General features: G+C 39.4%; 1 protein-coding gene across 1 annotated transcript; it reads left to right on the top strand.

The window, feature by feature from the left end:
- The first annotated feature begins 9,373 nt into the window (after positions 1-9,373).
- Positions 9,374-16,375, top strand: LOC149842951 (uncharacterized). The gene is made up of 8 exons (XM_090000778.1): positions 9,374-9,505; positions 9,605-9,824; positions 11,529-11,616; positions 11,817-11,885; positions 14,757-15,059; positions 15,314-15,584; positions 15,828-15,937; positions 16,201-16,375. Exons 1-8 carry the CDS (start codon positions 9,374-9,376, stop codon positions 16,373-16,375), a joined length of 1,368 nt encoding a protein of 455 aa, XP_089856904.1.
- Positions 16,376-16,484: the final 109 nt, after the last annotated feature.

Genomic DNA, 16,484 nt, shown 5'->3' on the forward strand with positions numbered 1-16,484 from the left:
AGGTGTACATGCTCATATATTCTAATCTAGTGTAGAAAATGAAAATTTTCATTATGATCTGGCTATTATATCATTGAATTGAATTAAAATTGAAATTTCCTCATCTAAAAGGGGGAATGACCTTTTCTACTTCATTTCTGCAAAATTTCAAGTTAATCCAAGCAATATGAAAAAATGACATCATTTTGGAAAAAAATACAAAATGTACCTATCTAAATATAATGCATATAATAAATAAGTGAATCCATGAGAGGTATAACATGTAACCAAGAGACTAGAAATACTATTGAAAATGTACCAAGCAATGATTTGGACACATATAGAGGTATGATGGAGGAGGTTAATGCATTTATCAATCAAAAGGTGAATGTCACATGATTTTGCAATAAACCTATAGAAACTATAAAAAGAATGATATATGAATGGTCTATGACGACGAAGCAAACTGCATGATTCATATACATTTATTCGAGCAATATGCAAGAAAAGATAGAAACATATGATGTAAACATGTACTGAGGCACAACGGTGTGGACATGAATACAGTGCTACAATATATATGTTGAGGATGAGTGCAAGAATTAAGTGACTACAACAATGGTGGTCGTGAAGGAGGGATTTCATAAAAGCATACAAGTGCTGGGGAAATGATGTTAGTGCATGTGCTTCAGCAGTGCTATAACATGGTGTTACGAAGTGTTACAATTTACAGGTAAATTGAATGTAGGGAATTCATAAGGGGTGTGAGGAAGATAATCAGCTGCAGCAGTATCCAGCACTACCACAGATGGTCACAGAGAGACCATAACAATGCTTGGTCATTGTTCTCAAGATGACATTACAGCAGTGCTTTTAAGCACTGAACATGGCTGTAAGTGCATTGGCTATGGAGGTTGTAGCAGGGAATTTCTGAGCCAGAGGGCATAGCTGGTGAGGTGCCAAAAAAAAAATGGTGACTGTGTAGGCTAGTGCACAGATGCATGAGTCAAAGGTGATGGGAGGATTAATGTTATATTACAGCAGCATCTGAGTGATAAACAGATGACAGACAATGCAACAGGAAGGTACTGTTGGCAGCTGGAATTGACGACAACATAGATGTATATGGTAGTGCAAGGGTCACGAATCTAGAATGACTGCAAGCTGATAATACAACAACCATAGTTATATGATCTGGCATGATCTTATATTTTTGCATCTCCTCAAATAGCTTTAAAGCTTCTTAACCATCCCATAACCAGCAATCAAGACTGTATAAGAAACTTCATCCTTCTCCAAGAGCAAACCAAAAAACTTTGTGAGCATCAGATACCCTTCCTGATTTGCAGTACATATCCACAAGGGAATTCCATAGTAATAAATAATCTTCATAGCTGTTCTTGATCAGGTAACAGTGTAGCTCCTTACCATGCTGGAGATTTGCAACACGAGCACAAAGTGAGAGAATGCTTACCAGCATCACATGATTCGGTTTTATGTTTGAAAACACCATTTCTCTTTTCTTTTCAACGATCAGGAAGTGAAAGATCTCAGTCCATCTTTTTGCTCTGTTGCTATAGTTCAAACAATGGCCAGCACTGTTGGTGGCTGCATCCCCGCTAATGTACTATAGGTCACTATTGTACAAGTAGGTAATGAAGACAGTAAATCAAATGGTTTGATTATCAATATCTATAGGCTGAAAGATTCAAAATTGAACATCTTGATTAAGATTACATTAAATGAAATGGATGATTTGACTGAAGAGATAAGGCTTAGATGCCCGACTGACGTAACAAAAGCCATGGAATTATAACATGAATTGTTTGAAAAGGAAAACCTGAATGGGCTAGAACCTACTGACCTTTGGGTTGTATGATCCTTGCAGGGTAAGATGTTTTGTCTTGATATCCAGAGCTTGTCGCCTGAGGTACATAGAGAACCAGACTATCTTGCAGACTTTGTTATAAGTGCCAAAGATATTGCAAGTACCACTTCAGTTTTTTTTTTTAAATGGATTTACACCACTTAAAAGCTTGGTATCGCGTATAGGAAGGATAGATGCAGGGAGCAAAACACTGAATGTGACTTTCCTTCTTGAACAGCCAGAACACTCTACTTCTTGTACAACAAAGCACCAAGAGTTAACAGCAAGCCTTTGCATGATTTTTCCTGCCCCCAAGGTACACCTTGCGAAGGATGGATAAGCTGATTATACTGTTTTCGGCTGCACCAGAGAAGACTATCTATCTTTCTGCTTGAACATCTATGTCCTCATCAAACTCACGCTTGTAACATTCTAAAGATGACCTCAACAAAGGCTCAAGTGAACTTTCAGGGACGTCATGCATGAATCCTCTTACAATTTCTGCCAAGGCAGAAGTTCAATCCCAAGAACAAACAAAAAGTGAATGATACTCTCTAGTCCCAAATAACAGAGAGAAGCACCAGTGATATTCCAATCTAAGATTCCTGACCCAAGCTTTACTCCTTGTCTGCGAAAAGCAAGTGAAGCAGGCCCATCATAAGAACAAGTCCACTGAAGGAATGGACCAAGAGGACCATGTTCTGTGCCATTGAATGATCCCACTAAGCTGATCAAGGCTAAACATGACAAGTTCTTGGTGCTTGGCCTTGAATTATCGTTCCTTTACAATAGCCACTGCAAACGATACAGGTACAAAGGAGAAAGAAATATTAATGATAATGGCAGCTGAAAATGCATCCAAATCATGATGTTGTTGAGTAGCTGTCATCGGCAGTGGATGATTTTGAGTACGAATAACCATATTTTTGTAATGCATAGCAAATCCCAAAATGGTGTTATTCACTAAATCGATGTAGGTTGGAGCTGCATGCTGACAGGAACAGTTGTGAAGCATATTATAACCAATGCTCTCATCCATATTTTGTACATCCATTAAAACTACGCCATATTTCTATTCACGGGGATGATTCGAAACATAAGGATCAAGCTCCAACTTCTCCATAGCTACACAGTATCTCTCAAATTCGTCCAACAACCACTTAATGGCACCAAGGGCAATTACCATCATGTGAACTCAATAATATGAAGCTCCCATCACCATCATGCTCATGTTCCCACGCTTTTTATGCAGTTTCCAGTTTTAGCCATTGATCAAAACTGGTTGGTTATTTCCTCCTTCTCCATTAATAGCAATAATAGTAAAACCTCACAAAATCCAGGCCCATCTGCCCGAGTACCAAAGCACCCAGACATACAGGCTTACCTTCCCTTGTTAATTCAAACCGAGAGGGATGTTCTCAGCAGATTTTGGAAAATAGGAAAACAAGAAATCGATGACACAGAGAAAAAGGGAGCTTCTATACTCAAAAGGGATTATAGAAGTCAAGAAAACAGGAAGTCGCATTAAGGGTTCCAAGAGGGAAATCGATCAAATATAAAGGAGGATGGAAGCTAATTAGAATATAACAGGAAATGTGAATGAAACACCGATAAAGAGAGGAGAACATACTAAGAAATGAATAACAGGAATGAGACAAAACTTTAACCAAGTGACAATAGGCTAACGTAAAATGAAATATGTTGATGCAGTGTACACATAGTAGGCAATATTACTACCAGAGAGCAGAAGTATCTTTACACCATGGATTACAGAGAAAAAAAATGCACGAAGGAAAGTAAGAAATCTAAGGCCAAAGAAAATTTTATAATTAAAGAAATTAGTTGTGGGAATCTGAGGATTCCATTCGATATCGCACAATGTGCATGAATCAGTATTTGCTATATGCAAAACTGATATCATGGCAATGCTCTAATGGAGGTATGAACAAGAGAATTCATGAAGAAATCAGAAACAACAAAGGAAAAGAAGAAAAAAAGGGAATGCGGTAAAATATAAACTCTTACAAAAAATCAGAAATGTAAAGAGGAGATGATAGTTACTTACCGTGGCCTTTGGGATGAATCGTTCCCTTCAGCGATGGGGAAAATCAGAAAAGAAGAATAAGAAAAAGAGGAAGAAGGGGAAAGTTAGACCGTGGAGAAGCAGAGGAAGGAGAGAGTAGTCGTGAACATGGGGAGGGGTGATAACGGATGAAGGTTGGAGTCCCCTGCGTATCCCTTTTAAAGATGGAGAGGAAAACTTTGGAAGGGAGGAGTTCGTTGAAGATGGATGGGGGAGAGAGGGGAGGATCGACCCATCGTTGATGGGCAATCGTGAGCAGAGAGAGGGAGAGAGGAAGAGAGTTCGATAGCGGGAGGGGGCCGTTACAAATTTTCCTAATTTCTAAAAAGGGGCTCCCTTAAAGAAGACTTTTCATAAAATGGTTTTTCAAGAGAGTTTTTTTTTTAGCAAAACGGAGTTTCAATAGGCCGATAAAACTACTATTTTTCTGATTTTTTTTTAAGATAATCTGAAAATGTGAGGGTTTTAGCAATCGATACCCAAATGAAGTTTTTGAAGGGTTTTTGTAAAATTTATTATTTTAAAGTATTCAAGATTTTCTAAAATGAGGTTTTTGGAAAATATCTGGTTAAATTTGGAAATTGGGTTTTTAGGAATGGATCCGAGTCCAGGAATTTTGATCAAACATTTAGAATTCGGATCTCAAATTGGGACTGGACCCTGAATTTGAGAAAAACCTCTGAGAAAATATAAGGAATTTGATTTTTTGACTTTTTTTGAAGAATAAGCACCTGCACTTCACTAATGCACAACACATGGATATCACCTATTTACCCCACAGTAACACTTCCATCTAATTACACCATCTCTACTTACCTGTCATGCCCTTAGAATTTCCTGCAAATGACACTATTCATCACTTCCTTTACATCTTCACTACATTAATACTATGTCTCACAACAAACCTCCCCTGTAACCTCACTAATTCACCAGCAACACATTAGCTCCTCATCTTCCCAGCCTTCCCTGCACAGCCATACTACCAACCATCTGCACCTTTCCACAAATTCACCCTCAGTACCTTTACTGTCCAGCCACATCCCCTTCAGCCACTACCTGTTGCTCTCACAACAATGTTGCCTGCCTTTCACAGCACAACCTTCTACTTCCACCACCGCCTGTTGTGTTCTTCCCAGCATCGGATCCTCAATTGTGTCCAATGTTAGTTGAGCATATGGAATGTTATTTCAGCACTGACAATTTATGTAAAGATATATATTTGCGTAAGAACGGGGATGAGCAAGGATGGGTTCATATCAATGTAATTGCGAATTTCAATCAAGTTAGGCAGATTAATAAACAACATTTCATTCATACTGAATTCCATGAGAGGCTCATCTGTGGTAGAAATTCAGGAAGATAAAATGAAGAGGCAGAATGATTGGAGCAATTGGATTTACCTCCATCAGCTCCCAATGTATCCGCTATTTCAAACATTGACAATTTGGTTGCTCGAATGAGAGGAGTTGCACTAGAAGGTGAATGTAACAAGCACTGATCTTTGTCAGCAAATTCTTTGAGCCCATGCCACACAATGAACTGCAGAGAAAAGGGAAGAACCATATGTATACCTGGAAAAGTTAAGTCAAAGAGAATAGTTGTTGATATTGTTCGAAGCCTTATTGGTTCTGATGATGGATTATAATTTTTTGTTCAAAATTCTGATAAAGGTATGGCTTTCTACACTCCTACATCCAGTATTTATACATTATACATATCTATAAGTATTTTTTTTTCTTTCAGCATAAGGCATTGCTTCATTTATGCATTCTTTTGCATATAGATATATCCTTCATTATAATGTGATAATGCCTCATTTCCATACTTTGCACATCTATAGATGTATTTTCTCATTAACATAGTACATTAAATTTTCATGATTATAGAGCATATGCATGAACATTCCATCCTCTTACATCTTAAATATAATATGATGTTCCTGTTTTATTCGCATCTTTTACCTTGTGCTAAATTTTGCAGAAATAATGTAAAGAAGGATGTTTTCTTTCTTAGTTTAGGAATATTAATTGCAACTCAATTTCAAGATTGTAATAATTTAGATATTAATGAGAATCATTTACTTTTCAGTATTAGAATAGAATGTATGAGCATGTAAATATCACAAAAATGCTTGTTTTACATCATTTTTGCCTTTATTTCGAAAATTCACGAATGGGAACACAAATGGCACGTGCACCATTCTAATAAAAGGTAACTAATCTTAAGCAAATGATTCACATTGATGGTCATAGTCAAAATGTGAACAATGCTTACGATTTTTATCTTTTATGGAATAACATTGGATCCACACTGGATTTCTTTTCAAAAATCATCATATTTTCTAAGTTTTTCTTTCTTTATCAGAGTTTAACTTGAAATTAACTTAAAATATATATCAATGGTCATAGTCAAGATATATTGAGAGTTAATTTCATTTCAAACTCTATAAAGGCACCAAATGTGTTTTATTCTTCATCTGAATTTAAATATAGATTATCTTATAATACGTTTGTGACCATAGTCAGAAATGTATTATATCTTCAATCTTATTTCAATTCTCCTAAAGAATGAAATATGCTTTTCAAATTCAATTTTCAAAATCTTTTAACTCATTTCATCATTTAGGGTAGAATTACATCATTCTTTCAAATTATTTCAAATTTTCTTTCAAAAACAAGTGATTTTGAGATAATTCTTCAAATATCTTCTTTATTTCTCAAAACAATCTTTAATTCTTATTCATAAATTCAAATTCATCTTTTTATTCTCAATTCTATTTTATTTCAAAATTCAAACTTCAATTTCAAATTCATCTTTCAAATTCATTTCTATATTCAAAATTCAATTTCCAATTCAAATCAAATTTTAAAGTTCAATTCAACTTTGAAATTCCAAATTCATTTTCAGGATTTGATTTTAAATTCAATTCAATATCCCAGATCGTATTTCAAAATTCAATTTAAACTTTGGAATTTTCAGATTCATCTCCTGATTTCAAAATTCAAGTTTAAAATCAAGTTTTATTCAAAATCTCCAAAGTTCTATCTAAAGATTGAGTCTTGATTCTCAATTCAATTCATCTATCCAAAATCAAGGTTTTGAGATTGATTTTGAATCTCAAAATTTGATTTTTCCTAAATTCAAGTCCACTTCCAAATTCAATCAGGATTTCTCAAATCCAAATCCATCTTTAAGTTCTATCTGGATTTCTTGAATCAAAATCAAAATTCTATCTGGGTTCTCAGAATCCAGATCCATCTTCTAATTCCATATTGGATTCCAGATTTCAAATCTAATTCCAACTTGGATTCTAGATTTAAAACCCAATTCTATCTTGGATTCTAGATTTTGGATCCAATTTCATCTTGGATTTCAGATTGCAAAATCCAAATCCATCTAAGATTCCATATTTCAATTCCAAATTTTCCAAATTCCATCTAGGATTCCAGATTTTCAAATCCAATTTCATCTTGGAATCAGATTTTCAAATCCAATCCCATTTTCCAATTTGATTTCCAATTCCAAACTCAATTCCATTTCCAAATCTCACATTGATTTTCAAAATCTGGATTCCAATTCCAACTCTATTTTGAAATTCACTTTTTCCTAAGTCTGAATTCAATTTCCAAATCAAAAATTCCTATTTCAGGTTCTGAATTCAAAACTCAAAACCAAAGATCTCTTTTCAAAACCGATTCTTGAAAATCAATACAAATTCAAAGTTCATCTTGACTTTGAAATTTCATTCTTACTTCAAAATTCTAAATTCGAATTCCAATTCTCCTTTTTCTCTTCATCCAAGATTTATTTTTCAAACTCTGATCATTCCAAGACTTAGAATTTCAAAGTCTCTTCTTCCAGATCCATTGTTCAAGTTCTGAGTTAGATTCAAAATCTAACTTTTTCAAAACCAATTTCAACCCTTTGAATCATGTTCTTCAAGTATCATCAAAATTTATTTCAAAATTTACTTGGAAAATCCCAAAAAATTCTGAATTATTCTTCTCAAAAGAGCATACATCTTTGCATTCACACAAGCATGATTCTTTGTGCATTCTTAGACTTAGAATAAATTCTTAGACAATATTTAGGCAAAGCAAAAGGCATAAGTTAGATCCTTGGTTCGATTACCCCTGGTAAAGGCGCCAGGAATGGTCGAACCTCGTACTGACGAGCGAATCCCGTCTCTCCATTTTTCTGTAAATTTTTAAAACGGAGGTGAGTAATTTTCAAAATATTTTTCAAAATTAAGGTCAAGTGAGAGCTTTGCAAAAGAGTTTCTCTCTCTTCTTTCTTTCTCATTCTCTCTTCTTTTCTATCTTTTATTCCCCTTCAAAAAGGGAATAGAGGTTAGAAAGGAGCAAAGAAGGAAAAGATGGAACCAGAGGAAAAAATTTGCAATGATCACAACAGGCAAACAAATTTTGGTACGTACTGGCTGAAGAGCAGTGCCAAGAAGTGGTGGAACACCCTACGATAGGTAAGGTATGCCAGAATGGAGGACATCCCCTCAAAGGCATTCATAGAGGAGTTCTTGGATGCCTATTTTCTTTTGTATGCCCGGGAGCATATGCAGCAGCAATTCCTCAAGTTGGTTCAAGAGAACATGAGTTTGGTGGACTACACTACCAAATTTTGAAGTTTGAAGTGCTATTACCCGAACCTATTCACTGACGATAAGGCAAGGCTAGTGACGTACGTTTAGGGTTAAAGGACGGTCTCCAGGTTCGTGTGATGACAAGTCGTCCTATGATATTCAGTGATGCGATAGAGTCTGCATCCATTCTGAACGAGAAATGGGAGAGGTTCAAGAGTGGATCGTAAAAGGAAGGTAACGAAAGTGGCAACAACGGCGACATGAGGAAGAACCCACCTGCGGGCGACAAGGTGCAAGGGTTTAAGGCAAAGAGGAAGAGGACACAGTAGGAGAACTAGCAGGGTCGACCCCAGCTGAGCATCATGGGAAAGCTCAGTTTGTTTGTAGGCGCTGCAACAAGAGTCATCTCATTGGTCATTTCCCTCTCTTCATGTGGGTGTGTTATCACTGCCAGTAGCTAGGACATGTGAAGCAGTACTGCCCTAACAAGTTGGTGGCTCAGGGCGGTCAGCAACAACAGTAGAGACCTCTGCAACAGGCATAGTGGAAGATGAATGGGAGAGTTTACACTTCCATAACTACCAAGTAGGGCGATCAGGCATACCTGATCTAAGGTATATTCGTAGTCACTGACCATCTTGCTTGTGTTATGTTCGATTTGGGTGTTACCCATTCATTTATTTTTTTGTCTTTTGCGAGTTTGCTTGACCTCATTCCGTCTAGCCTAGAGAAGACTCTTGATGTTATGCCTCCTATGGGCATGTCTACTCATTATGGGAAGTACCTTCCTCCAGTTTGAACAGTCATCGAGGAGTATGAGTTGTCTACCGACCTAGTCATACTAGACATGACTTTCTACAATGTCATTCTGGGTATAGACTGGTGGTTTAGGCACAATGCCACTCTTCAGTGTCAGGGGAAGAAGGTTTTGTTAGAGCGCCTAGACTTGCTTGTGTTGGTGTTTCAGGCTACTAGGCATGTGAGTTAGGTGAAGATTGTCTCAACTATAAAGATCTCCAAGTACCACAAGTAGGGTTGTATGGTGTTTTTAGTCAGTGTGTCCATGACGGATAGTCAGGCGATACCTTTGGAGCAGTTGGACGTAGTTCATGAGTTTTCATATATCTTTCTTGAGGACTTGTCAAGTTTGTTGCCTTATAAGGTGATCAAGATTTTGATCGAGCTATTGCCTGGCACGACACCAATATTGTGCGCGTCGTATCACATGGCACTTGCAGAGCTTGTTGAGCTGAAGAAGCTGCTGCAAGAACTTCTTGACAAGGGTTTCATCAGGCCAAGTGCGTCACCTTGTGGTGCACTAGTTCCTTTTGTCAAGAAGAAGAATGGGTCCATGTGACTCTTCACACACTACCGCATGATGAACCAACTAACAGTGAAGAACAAGTACCCTTTTCCTAGGATTGATGATTTGTTTGACCAGTTGCGTACGACAAAGGTATTCTCTAAGATTGATCTTTATTTCAGGTACCATCAGTTGCAGATTAAGATAATGGATGTTTCGAATACTGTATTCAGGTCTAGATGCGAGCACTATAAGTTCTTGGTGATGTCCTTTGGTGTAAAATCCACATATAAAAAAAAGAGGCCCAGGTCGGATCTGGAACCGGACCTGACCCAGATCCAAAAGGCGTCAGGGGTCGGGCCACCGCCTGATCCCCTTAAGACATGATAACGGGGGGAGGGGCAGGCGTCGGCCTCCCTCCCCCATCTGTCGACCTATCTCCCCAGTTGGCAGCGACCACCCCCCCCCCCACACACACACACACACTTGTGTTATTTTTTCGGCAACACGCTGGCCACCCTCTCTCATTCGCCCCTTTCTCTCTCCTCTCTGCCTCCCATTGTCTTCCTTTTTTCGAGCAATCGCCGACGATCAAAGTCGTCGACCACCCCCGAGCATCGCCCCCACCTTCGCCTCCCTTTTTTTCGGTGACACACTACTAGCATCCACCCCGCCTCATCGGAGGCCACCCGATGCTAGAACCCCCATGCACCATTTTCTGCGAGCGATACCCTCAACATTCGACCCTTGCAGGTAAACCCTCACCCCTCTTTTCTTATTGTCTTTGTCTTCCTCGACTTCTTCTTCTTCTGTGTTTTCCCTCGTTCCTTCTTTCGTCAGGGAGGGGTCGAGCCCCCTCCCTGTCTCCCTCTTTGCTGGGGATACGGGGGAGGGGCTCGGCCCCCTCCCTGTCTCTCTGTTGCAGTAGGAGAGGGTGAGGCCCTCCCTGCTCCCCTCGCTCTCTCTCTCTTGTTGGTTCGGCAGGGGAGGGGTCGAGCCCCCCTTTCTGCACCCTATGATTTCAGGGGAGGGGCTGAGCCCCTCCCTGCTTCCCTGTTTTTGCAGAGGAGGGGTCGAGCCCCTCCCTGCCTTTGTTTGCTTGGTAGGAGACTAGCCTCTGTCGCTTGGGTCTCCCGGCAAGCAGGCCGAAGCCCTGCCTCCCCTTGGTCAGGCAAGGGCTTTGCCCTTGCCGATTTTCCTTCCGACAGGGGCCCAGCCCATGTCGCTCGTCTTTTGGCAGGACAACAGGGGTTGAGCCCCTGCCTTCAGGTAGGTCGGTAGGGGTCGAGCCCTTGCCGCCTTTGGTTCCTCTAACAAGCTGGCAGAGGCATAGCCTCGCCGCCTCTGTCCTTTTTCGGCAGACCAGTAGGGGCTGGCCTCTGCCGCCTCGATTTTTTGTGGGTCGGTAGAGGTCAAACCCCTGTCGCTTACTTCTTTTTCGGCAAGACAGTAGGGGTCGAGCCCCTGTCGCCTTCTATTTTTTCCGGTGAGTCAGCAGGGAACAAGCCCCTGCCACCCTCCGCGTTTCTAGCACGTCGGTAGGGGCAAAGCTCCTACCCCTTCTGCTTTCAACAGGTTGGTAGGGGTGCACCCCTGTCCTTGTTTCTTTTGCAAGCCAGACAATGGGCAGAGGTTGCGCCCCTGCCCCTTCTTCTTCTTCTTTCATTTTTCTTTGCGCTAACATTTTTATGCATCGTAGGTTGCACAACAGAGTTCTCTCGTGCTCCGTGGCCCGAGCATGTACGTACTTTCGCTTGCAAGCGTATGCAGTACCGCAACTCCCCAAGGTAGGAGAAAGTTGCGCAAAAATGGCAATAGATGAACCAAATTAAGTTGAAATAATTAAAATGGCCATGCTAAATATACCAAGATTTACTTTATTTTTCCTATACTTATTCGCTTTGTGTATTTACTTGCAAGCACGCTTATTGGTCGTGGTATGGTTTTGTACCTTGTGCATTATTTGCACATTTACTTGCTTGCTCAGATATTTGGCCGAGCTTGTACCTCGTGTGTTGCTTACACATTTACTTGCTTGCCCATCTTTTTGGTTGAGGTACAGTTTCGTACCTCGTGCATTTTGCTTATGTATTTTTTGTTCAATGTGTGATTTCACGCATCGAGTATTGCTTAGTACTTTGCTGTCACACTATAATGTGCACATGCCCACAATTGTGTCATATAAGTAAATGCAGCCTTTTATATATCCTATTTTTGCTCATCTTCAAAGGATGTGAGTTGCGCTTGTGCGCAATAGTTCTTTTTAAAAGGATTTCTTATGTGAGTCTAGTTTTCAAATGCATCATTTTGCAAAAGTAAAGATTGAAAGTCTCGCAGGTTGCGAAAGTGCAATTAAGTTTTCCCAAGTCGGCATTTTCGAAAAGAATGTTTTACAACTATAAATTGATATTTTGATATGACTCAGAAACTCTAAAAAGGGTTACAACTTATCGAGTGCGCGGTCTTGCAAAGAAGCTCGAAGGTTTTGGGATTTTCGATGTAACAATCAAGTCTCCCAAATTGCCATGTCTTTGAAAAATGGAAGCAAGATCCGAGGCGATCTCATATCGTGCAATATGTCATTGTTGTTAATATAATTTAAAAGACTTGATCTTATCAAACTGAGTAATTATTATCACTTCTTTTATAAAAGATAAATGTTGGGGTTTCTTTTGAGAAACTGTTCTCCTTTTATCGTAGTTTTACCTTTTGACAAGTATGGACGTACCTTTGGACATGTACGTCACATTGGTGTTACGATGATCGAATGAGAGGTCTGTGGTAACCTCGAAACATGTTTGGGCACATTATTATAATCATGTAACATTGATATTCGCCTAACAAGTAAGAGGCTTGTGACGGTCTAAAGGACCAGAGCATGTCAAGTTTGAACTTGAATGGTTACATCGTGTACTTTGGCAAAGCAATGTTGTGGGGATCTTCTTTGAAAAATCCATACCCCCTCCCATCGTAGTTGTACTTTTGAACAGGTATGTTGCATACTACGATGAGTAGGATGAGAGGCCTATGTTTACCTCGAACGTGCAATGGCGCATATAAATCACTTAATGGTGATGGTTTTGCCTTCACAGGCATGATGCTCGAGTGGGTCTAACAGACAAGAGCATGTAGAATGGGGCGGCGGTTAAGAAACCCCCGTCGTGCCCATTCGACCCGCTGACTTCATCAAGAGAGAGGATGAATGGTACAAAAACTTTGATGGATCGGCCATTAATGGCTATTTTGGGTAAATGAATCATCTTACCCAGTCATCCGAGTTAGGAGAAATGGGCTACAAAAGATAGCTTTTAGACCACTTCTGTAGAAGTTTGGATGCATCCACGGGTCACCTATGCCTTTGGGAATTTACTCTCTTGGTCACTGGCCATCTCCTTAAGAGCGGACTCAGTCAGCCATCCGGGTTATCTAAAACACATAGCATAATAAACTTTCGGATTGGTCTCGGTTGTTTCTACGTTTTGTGTCTTGCGCGTACCCGCCTGGCTAGCTAATATTGAAACATAAGTTAACCTATTCACGTTATTTGAGATGTGCATGTTGTGACATGAGTTGCTTGTTTGCTTAATAGTTCAATATACTAGTCGTTGAATTGTGCACGTTTGTTGTAGCGTTACACTAGTTCTTTGCTAGTAAGAACTAGTTACTTGTACTAGTTAAATATTTATGATAATAGCATTATGTCAGTTGTAATATGATACATGTGACTTGATTTACTACTTGGTTGAACTATTTGTGCTTGTTGTAATGTAGCACTTGTTGGCTTGAGTCTCTTGTGACAAATGTAACTGCTCGTCTTATAGGCTGTTTACATCTTATGACTGCTTAAGGCTCGTAATCTATGAATTGTTTACATCTTATAACTAATGTAATTGCTTATAGATCATAATCTATGAACTGTTTACAACTAGGACTAATTATAGTTGCTTGTCTTATAAGGTGCTTACATCTTGTGATTTATATAACTGATGTCGTGTAATTGCTTACTACGTGTAGCTTATAAAAGGTTTGTTGAGCAATTACTTGCATCTTATGATTAATATATTTGCTTGTCATGAAAGTGGGTACATCTTGTGTAGAATGAACTCTGACCTTGAAATAGTTGATATCTCACTTGATTTTATAGTTAAGTGCTCATATTGAAAACCTTTATTTGTTTGCATACCCAATTGTTCATGTTAGAAATACTTACTCATTTGTATAGTTTATTGCACATGCTAGATATAGCTTATTTCTTGTTATAATTGCTTATTTTAGTTCTATATTGTCTTATATGTGCACCTACCAGTTTTTCGTGAAACTAACCCATTTTATGGGCATGTGATATTTTAGACTACGATGGCACGATGGCGTGATGAGATCAAGATGAGACTCTTTCCTAGACGTTTCGCTCCTGAGGATATTTTAGTAAATTTGTATCAGGGTTTTCTTGAAAATCTCTTATTTGTACAAGTCTTAAAACTATTAAAAATTGCATTTTCATGATCCATTTGATTTATTAAATGTACGGTGTTGCAAATTCGTTGTGCAAGAAAGAGTTTGCACTGTAATGCGACCAAGGTCCAGGAACTTGCTATTTCAAATATGATTTTCCGTTGAACCTCTATTTCAAACTCTGATAAATGATCGATTTCAAAGCTTTCAACCTTTTCATAAAAAGTTTTAAGTCTCGGATTTTTGGGGAGTTACATTTGGACTCACGAATGCCCCAACAACATTTATGGACTTGATAATTCGATTCTTCAGTTTATGGCTGGATTCATTTATCATCGTATTAAATGATGGCATTTTGATATATTCAGAGAGCATGAAGGAGCACCGAGAGCATCTGCAGATCATGTTGCAGACACTAAGAGAACATAAGTTGTATGTTAAGTTCTCAAAGTGTGAGTGAGTTTTGGCTTGACAGTGTGATGTTCCTCGGCCACATGATCTCAGAGAAGGGCGTTGAGGTTGATCCAGCAAAGGTGAAGGCAGTGTTGTCTTGGGAGCAGCCAAAGACGATTTTAGAGATTAGGAGTTTCTTAGGATTAGTGGGCTACTACCGTCGATTCATACATGACTTCTCTCATATAGTTGTTCCTATGACTCAGTTGTTGCAAAAGGAGGTGAAGTGTGTTTGGCCACCTCGGTGCGAGGAGAGCTTCCAAGAACTGAAAAGGAAGTTGACAACAACCTCAGTGTTGTCTTTGCCTTCTGGGACGGGCTCAAAGTATACATCGATACTTTGGGGATCAGACTGGGTTGTGTCTTAATGTAATTTGGGAAGGTCATCGCATACGCTTTTCGACAGTTGGAGATGCATAAGAAGAATTACCCCATGCATGACTTGGAGTTAGCGGATGTTGTCTTTGCACTAACGATCTGGTGTCATTACTTGTATGAAGAACAATTTGAGGTTCTTTGTTATCACAAGATCCTCAAGTACATTCTTATGCAATGAGATATGAACTTGAGGCAACGCAGGTGGTTAGAGTTCCTCAAGAACTATGACTTCATCATTGCCTACCACCCTGGTAAGGCAAATGTAGTGGCAGATGCACTGAGTAGGAAGACTTCAGTCATGACGGTCAGCTTGATTGGTCATAGTTGGGACTTAATTGAGGAGTTCGTCAAGTGGCAGCCATTTGCAAATGATTCTGGATGCATCCTTTGTGCAGGAATGAAGGCGCAACCTGAGATTATAAATCAAATCGAAGAGCTTCTGTCGGCCGATCAGGATTTTTCTAGGTTATGCGTGAGTGCTCAGAAGCTAGATACATAGTTCCCTCGTGAAGAAAATGAAACCATTATATTTGGAGATAGATGGTGGGTTCCGAAGACACTGCGGGAGGAGCTGATGAATGAGACCCGCAGATCTAAGTATTTTGTCCACCCCGGTTATACCAAGATGTTCAAGGATCTCTAGCGAACTTATTGGTGAAACGGGATAAAACAGGATATTATGAAGTTTGTATCTCGGTGTATCATCTGCTAGCAGGTGAAGATCGAGTATCAGAGACCTGATGGACTTCTTCAGCCGTTAAATATTTTAGAGTGGAAGTGGGACGACATCTCGATGGATTTTATCATGGGTTTTTCTCTATTAGGGTGAGTCAAAGTCTGGAGAGCTTAGAAGATCTTTATGTGGGTGAGATTGTCCGACTTCATGGGGTGCCAAGTTCGATTATGTCAGACCAAGACCCATATTTTACGTCTTGATTCTTGTGTTAGTTGCAGAAGGCCCTAGGTACCACATTGAAGTTTAGCACGACATTCCACCTACAGACTGACGGGAAAACTGAGCACACGATATAGAAGCTTGAGGATATGCTTAGAGTGTGTATGTTGGATTGGGCAAAGGAGTGGTATAGGCATGTAAAGCTTGCAGAGTTCTCATACAACAATAGCTACTATATCAGTATTAGTATGGCCTCATATGAAGCTCTATATGGCAGACCATGTAGATCTCTAATGCGCTCGGATAAGGTTGGAGTGAGAGCAGTGGAGTCTTTAGAGGTCATTCAGCACTACACGGACCAGGTGTGATTGATCTGACAACGTTTGGTTGTAGTGCAGAGTAGGCATAAGAGTTACGCCAATCAGTAGTGTAGAGAGCTTAGTTTTGACGTAAGCGATCACGTTTTGTTCAAATCTT

The sequence above is a fragment of the Nuphar pumila genome, chromosome 3, assembly GCF_984573655.1.
Source record: "Nuphar pumila chromosome 3, dmNupPumi1.hap1.1, whole genome shotgun sequence".
Taxonomy (NCBI): domain Eukaryota; kingdom Viridiplantae; phylum Streptophyta; class Magnoliopsida; order Nymphaeales; family Nymphaeaceae; genus Nuphar; species Nuphar pumila.